At 39.3% G+C, this 8,011-nt stretch overlaps 1 protein-coding gene across 1 annotated transcript in view; it reads right to left on the reverse strand.

Moving 5' to 3' along the window:
* The window catches only part of Magt1 (magnesium transporter 1), a 39,085-nt gene extending 37,432 nt beyond the window's left edge, over positions 1-1,653 (reverse strand). Inside the window, exon 1 of the mRNA XM_026405578.2 lies at positions 1,456-1,653. Within this exon, the coding sequence (XP_026261363.1) occupies positions 1,456-1,653 (198 nt within the window). The remainder of the gene's footprint in view (positions 1-1,455) is intronic.
* Between the last annotated feature and the right edge of the window lie 6,358 nt (positions 1,654-8,011).

Raw genomic sequence — 8,011 nt, forward strand, 5'->3', positions numbered from 1 at the left:
TGTTTTCCACATAAGAATGGCTAAGAAGCACATCAGTTGGGTGCGGTGACACACACCTGTAAGCCCAGTGACTTGGGAGGATGAGGCAGGAAGATTATAAGTACCAGGGCAGCCTCAGAAAATTAGCCAGCGAGGCCCTTAGCAATTTAGTGAGACCTTGTTTCAAAGTAAAAAATTGCCAGGCACCGGTGGCACACACCTGTAATCCCTGAGGCTTGTGAGGCTGAAGGAGGAGAACTGAGAGTTCCAAGCCAGCCTAGCAATTTAGCCAAACCCTAAGAAACTTAGCGACACTGTGTCTCAAAATAAAACATAAAAAGGGCTGGGGAGGGGCTGAGGTTATAGCTCAGTGGTAGAGCGCTTGCCTAGCATGTGTGAGGTACTGGGTTCAATCCCAGCACCACATATAAATAAATAAATAAATAAAACAAAGGTACTGTGTCCATCTACATGTAAAATATATATACATACATACATACATATATATGGCTGGGGATGTGTGGCTCAGTGGTTAAGCACCCCTGTGTTCGATCTCTAATATGTGTGTGTGTGTATATATATATTATATACACACATATACACACACATACACATACACACATGGCTCTAAATCACAAATATTTCAAAACATAATATTAAAATTCATATGTTGGTATTTTTCAATTTTGAGTAAAGTACTGTATCTTCTCCACTTCCTAAAGCTTTTAAATTCCACAAAGAGGGGTCTTAATTCTGTCCATTTACATATACCACGTGCTTAGAACAGTGCATACATAGTATGCTTATTATTTTTTGCATGATTGAGTATTTGGATAGTATAATAAACCGAGCCTAATTTCACTCTGGCTAATTTTCACATTCCTGAAATGAATATGACACAAAAGAGTTGTTATACATGTACAAGGGAATTACACTTAGGCTGGCACCCATCTGTAATTCCAGAGACTCGGTAGGCAGAAGTAGGAGGATCACAAGTTTGACGCCATCCTCAGCAACTTAGCGAAACCATGTCTCAAAAGGGTTAGGAATGTAGCTCAGTGGTTAAGCACCTCTGGGTTCAAGCCCCGGTACCAAAAAAAAAAAAAAATTAAAAAAAAAATAAAGGAAGTTACATTTGCCTACAACGGAAAGACTTATATTCTACCCTCTGGTTCTAAAATCGAACTCCCTAACCCCAACACTCGATAGGGCCCAAACTCAAAAGAAGTGTCTAAAGTTGTAGTTATATACATACATAGGCGTAGAGACACCAAGTTGTCACCTACTCCATCCCACTGTTAGATTACACCCCCAGAAAACAAAGCATTACAGTTTCTGAAAACCGCGGAATTGAAGACACTAAAAGGCACAGAAACTGGCGGGGAAAGAAGGACAGGAAGGAGTGAACAGATCCTTTTATGCCCTACACATTTTTTTGGTGGGGGGGAACCCGATTGCTGGAAGCCGCGTCCTCACCTCCTTCTTTCTTTGAGCAGAGGCCGCGGGAACCTTGTAAATGAGCAGCAGCGCCACCGCCACGGTCACAGAGACACACCAAAACCATCTACAGGCTGCCATGTTCGCTTGTCTCCCCACTGTAAGCGAAACTTTCCTCTGGCAGGATCTGAGGGTGGGGCGTGAGAAAAGGCAAGCCGTCCCCTTGCCTTTCCTCATTGGTTTAGCTCAGCCCTGCGGGGCGACCCCTCACATTACGCCACAGTGGGCAGCTGCTAGACGCCCGCTAAAAAACAGTTCGCTTCTAATTGGTCCTCGTTAGCCAATAGAAAAAGGCTCATCTGGAAGCTTTTCATTGGTCCGCTAAAAATGATGGCCTGCCCTTTCATTATGCATGAAGGTGTCGCACTTCCCAGCGCCTGAAGCCTGAAACACGCTGCACGCTTGCGCAGTTGGGAATCATTGCAGATGAAGAGTCTAAAATGGCATGAAGCAGCTAAACGGATTGTTTCTTCTGAAAACTTATTTAGAAGTCCTCGAAATTCACTTCTTTCATTTAATCTTGTAGAAGAACGGGACACGTGAATAATAGGCACTTAGTCCCTTATCCTCCCTCCAAATTACTTTAAAGTGAAGAAAATAAGTAAAAGTAGGAAAGCAAAAACAGTAGAGCTGAGTTTTTTTTTTTTTTTAAACTAAAGTAAATGTAAATAGGAGTTTGTTTAACCAAGCAGGCGTGACGCGTTGTCGTCCTGGAGCATTTTCTGCGTGGCAGTGTACGCATGGTTCAGGAGCTCAGTGCCTAAACTGGCCGCCTCCACACTCAAACCAGGTTTCATAGGTTCAGAGGTGTTTCTGTTTGGGTGGTAGATAGGTAAAATGCCCAACTCTAAAAATTTTAAAGATGGGAGGGGATCCTTATTTTAATGTTAAGGTGGTATTCTCAGTCCCAAACCCAGACTGATGTGTGGGGTTTCAGACATGAGGCACACGTCTTTCTCCTCGCTGCCGCATTTGCTTTACTTCCTTGGTACCTAAGAATTTAAGAATCAAGGGCAGAAAGCAAACGATAGATTATTGAACAGTCATTCCCCCTAGGTTTTATTCCCAATCTTCAAGGCACTGTGTTTAAATTCCCAGTTTAGCTCTGAATTCCCAGGAGCTCTCAACGCTCCTAGGGCTAAGAGCTGCTGCCATTGCGACCCTGCTAGGTGTTGTCTTCACCATCCCTTGGGATGATAATTCCTCACGTCCACTGCTGGGTCAAAGCACTCCCCGCCCCGCTCCTCAGTGTCTCACTCTGACATTTACCAAACGTCTGAGTTCCCTCAGGGACTACAAAATTAATTTCAGCAGTTTTGCTGTGAACCAAACAAAAACATAAAGACAAGCCACCCTGTGGTCCAGACCGTGAAATGCGACCCAGAGCATGTTGGCAAGATTGCAGAAGGACCTTCCTCTCTGGGCATGATGTGCGGGTGGATACTGCACCTGGTCCTCTTTCTCTGCTGGGTCATAGGGACCACAGTAATGGTCAGAGGGTGGGAAGGGTCAGGACGTCGAATTGCTGGGTTGTATGACACAAGGAGGGGAATGACGATCTTCAAGTCCAGTCTTCCTCTGTTCTACAAAGTTGAGTGGTGATTTGTGTGCAAAGATTGAAATTTTAAAATGTTAAAAAATTACTAAAATTCAATATTGTTATTAATTTTAATTGAAAAAAAAGTTTGAATACCTTTTGTGTCCCAGAAACTGCCAGGAACAGTGAAAAAAGAATATTAAAAATTATTTTTTAGGGCCTGGGGTTGTGGCTCAGAGGTAGACCGCTGGCCTAGCCGTGAGGCACTGGGTTCCATCCTCAGCACCACATAAAAATAAAATATATTGTGCCCACCTATAACTAAAAAATAAATATTTAAAAATTGTTAAAATTATTTTAAAAAGTTTTTGTGTATTCATTGCTTTTTTTTCTAGATGAATTCCTTGATTTACTACTTAAAACAATAGCATGGACTTAATAGACAGCAAATGCCTTATTTTTTATTTATTATTTTGTTTGGGGGATGGATGTGAATGTGTTTGCAGATAAACCCTTTCTATTTTTTTTTCCTTTGGCCTAAATGAGACAGAAATTTATTTCTTATTCAGCCCCCAAAATACCTAACTTTCTTCAAAGAGGTTCATGATAAACATTTAAAGAAATGGAAACACTAATCACCCTGATTTGATCCTTACACATTGTATATGTGAATCAAGTTATCACACTGTTTCTCATAAATATGTCAATTTTTTTTTCTTAATATTTATTTTTTAGTTATTGGCGGACACAACATATTTGTTTTGTATATGGTGCTGAGGATGGAACCCGGGCCGCACGCATGCCAGGTGAGCGCGCTACCACTTGAGCCACATCCCCAGCCCTAAATATGTCAATTTTTAAAATTAAAGAATATTAGAAAAAAAAGAAGTTATTCAGATACCTAGGGTCCTTCTGTCTTTTGAAAATTTTGTTCTTTTTAGTTATACATGACAGAAGATTATATTTTGATATATCATACATACATGGAGTATAACTTCCCACTCTATGGTTGTACATGATGTGGAGTTATTCTGGTTGTATATTCATTCATGAACATAGGAAAATTATGTCTGATTAATTCTATTGTCTTTCCCATTCCCATCACCCCTCCTTTCCTTCTATTCCCCTCTGTTCAATCAGGTGAACCTACACACACACACACACACATACACACACACACACACACTATTGTGAGTCACCATCCATATATCAGACAGAAAGAACATTTGGCCTTTGGTTTGGGAGATTGGTTTATTTCACTTAGCATGATATTCTCCAGTTCTATCCATTTTCCAGCAAATTCCATAATTTCATTCTTCTGTATGGCTGAGTAATATTTCATTGTGTATATGTACCACAACCCTTTTCTTCTTTTTAAATCTTTTGTGATTATAAATTTCATTAAATAAAGCAGTAATACGCTCGCCTGGCATGCTCGGGGCGCTGGGTTCAATCCTCAGAACCACATAAAATAAAATAAAGATGTTGTGTCCACCAAAAACTGAAAAATAAATATTAAAAAAATAACAGAAATCCTGGGGTTGGAGTTGTGGCGCAGTGGTAGAGCACTTGCCTAGCTTGTGTGGGGTGCTGGGTTCAATCCTCAGCACCACATAAAAATAAAATGAAGGTATTGTGTCCAACTACAACTAAAACAAAATACTAAAAAAATTTAAATAATGAAAATCCTATACTACTGAAGAATTTTTCCATTTATTTGGTGCAGTTCTGCTTTATTACATTGGTTTGTAAAACTAGGATGATTTCACTAGAGAAGGAAAAACAGTAGCAAAATAATATCTATGTCATTCAGGTTTTTTTTTTCTTTTTTGGGGTGTTGGGGATCAAAACTAGGGCCTGGCCAGGTGCGGTGGTGCACGCCTGTAAGCCCAGCTGCTGGGGAGGCTGAGTCAGGAGGATTGCGAGTTCAAAGCCACTCTCAGCAAAAGTGAGGTGCTAAGCAAGTCAGTGAGACCCTGTCTCTAAATAAAAACACAAAACAGGGCTGAGGATGTGGCTCAGTGGTTGTGTGACCCTGAGTTCAATCCCCAGTACCAAAAAAAGAAAAGAAAAAAAAAAGAAAGAAAGAAAAGAAAATAATAAAATCAAAAAATCAAAATCAGGGCCTGCCTTGTGTGTGCTAAATATATGCTCAGCTATTCAGCTACACCTCCAGCCATGTAAATTTTTTTTTTTTAAATAGAGAGTGAGAGAGAGGGACAGAGAGAGAGAGAGAGAGAGAATCTTAATATTTATTTATTTTTTCTTAGTTCTCTGCGGACACAACATCTTTGTTTGTATGTGGTGCTGAGGATCGAACCCGGGCCGCACGCACGCTAGGCAAGCGCGCTACCGCTTGAGCCACATCCCCAGCCCCAGCCATGTAAATTTAAAAAATAAAAATTATGGACTGGGGAATAGCTCAGAGATAGAGTAAGTACTTAGCATGTGCAAGTCCAGGGGATCAATTCTCAGTGCTAAAATATAAAATAATAATGAAGAGTAAATTTTTATTTACAATATTTTTATTGACAATATCCAAAAGTTTGACAATGTGTGCTGTCAGCAAAGCATGAGGATGTAGAAAACATAAACCCTGTACATTGCTGGTGGGAATGTAAAGTGGTGCAACATCTATGGAGTATTATTTGACAATATTGAACAAAACTGCATATGAATTTAACTTTTGATCCAGCAATCCCACTTCTTGGAATCTAGCCTTATTCATTTCAGCATTATTCATAATGGAGATATTCTTTTTCAAATATTTATTTACTTATTTTTATGTGGTGCTGAGGATCGAACCCAGTGCCTCACATGTGAGAGGGAGGCGCTCTGCCACTGAGCCCAGTTCTTGAAATATTGTTGAAACAACCTAAATATTCAAACAGTTGGTACAGATTGAATGTACTATAACACATATACACCACAGAGTATTTTACATCTATAGAAAAGGAATAAGTAAGACCCATATAAATTCATAATGGATTTTATGCTTTATTTTTGTACAAAAAAGGGGAAAACAAAATACATGTGTATTTGCTCATTTTTGCAAAAGGAAACATAGGAACTAATGAAATTAGTTAATTGCAGGAGATAGAGGAAGTGGAGTGGAACAGTTGGAAAGGGAATGCATTTCTTAAATACACCAGTTCGTACAGTTTGACTTTTGAAATAATGTTAATGTTTTAAATTTACAAAACATAGCTTCGTATGGTGGTACATACCTGTAATCCCAGCAGTTTAGGCTGAGGTAGTAGGATCACAAGTTCCAGGACTGTCTCATCAATTTAGGGAGAGCATCTAAAAATTAAAAAAAAAAAACTATCTGGAGATGTATCTCAGTAGTAAAGCACCCCTGGGTTCAATTCCCATTACCTCAAAAATAGATAAATAAACAATCCAAATGTAAAATCAGGTTAGTTGTACAAGATGAAAAAATCCTGTAGATAGATGGGATGCTTGTTGAACAACAGTAAGAATGTACCTAATGTCATTTAACTGTACACTGAAGGTAAATTTTATGTTATATATATTTAACCAAAAATTTAAAAAATGAAAATTTAAATTTAAAACTCAGGGCTGTGCCAGGAGCAGTGACACACACCTTAATCCTGGTGAGTCAGGAGGCCGAGACAGAGCGATTCCAAATTCAATGCCAGCCTCAGCAACTTGGTGAGGCCCTGTGCAACTTAGTGATAACCTGCCTCAAAATAAAAAAGTAAAAAGGACTGAGGATGTGACTCAGTGGTAAAGCACCCCTGGGTTAAACCTCCAGGACAAAAAACAAGGCATGGCCCCCTTCCTAACATTTTATTATGAAAATATCCAAACACGCATAAAAATTGAAAGAATTGCACTGTGAACACTGGCTAATATTCTTTTTTTTTTTTTTAAAGAGAGAGAGAGAGAGAGAGAGAGAGAGAGAGAGAGAGAGAATTTTTTAAAATATTTATTTATTTATTAGTTTTCAGCGGACACAACATCTTTTGTTTGTATGTGGTGCTGAGGATGGAACCTGGGCCACACGCATGCCAGGCAAGCACGCTACCGCTTGAGCCACATCCCCAGCCCCTGGCCAATATTCTAAATCAACAGCTTACAAAATTTGTTTTACCAAATATTTATCCATACAGTACAGAAATGCTTTCATTTTGTTTGATACTGGGGCTAAAATCCAAGGCCTCACATATGCTAAGTATATGCTCTTCCACTGATTTATACTGCCACCACCAAGAATGTGTTTTTTTTTTTTTGCAACTTTTATCTAAATTTGGAGTTATTTCAAAATTAAAATTTAGTCAGTTAATATGTAGTATTATGAGAACTAAAGTGAAAGAAAGCAAGCAAACAAGCTAGTCTTTATTTTTGTACTGGGGTTTAACCCAAGGGTGCTTTACCACTGCTGAACTATCTCCGCATCCACCTTCCTTTTTAATTTTTCATTTTTTTTTATGCTGGGGATTGAACCCAGGGCCTTGTGCATGCAAGGTAAACACTCTACAAACTGAGCTATATCCCCAGCCATCCCCCCCTTTTTAAAAATCTCATTTTTAAGATATGGTTTTACTAAGTTACTTAGGGCTTCGCTAAGTTACTGAGGTTGTATTGAACGTGTGATCTTCCTGTCTCCGCCTCCCAAGCAGGTGGGATTACAGGCGTGCACCCCTTCCCCCGCACAAGTTAGCTTTGGAGGAAAAGAAAGAGGAACAAAGTCGTGTGGAGCGAGATACCAAACCCAAGCTTCTGGAATATTAACACCGTCTTGAAGCTGGTGCCTTAGGTGATTCAGCTTAAGGTCAGTGCCTAGGCTTTCCATTATAGAGTTCTAAATCTAGCTTCAAGATGTTCTCTCATTGTTTTAAATTAAATATCACCATGTGTCACTTATAAAGCTTCGAACTACATTTCCCAAAAGGCTTTTATCTTTTCTCGCGGTAATAAGGATTACAATTTCTATAGGTCCTTACAAATCTCGCGAGACTTTACCAAATCTCA

The sequence above is a fragment of the Urocitellus parryii genome, chromosome X (assembly GCF_045843805.1).
Source record: "Urocitellus parryii isolate mUroPar1 chromosome X, mUroPar1.hap1, whole genome shotgun sequence".
Classification (NCBI taxonomy): Eukaryota; Metazoa; Chordata; class Mammalia; order Rodentia; family Sciuridae; genus Urocitellus; species Urocitellus parryii.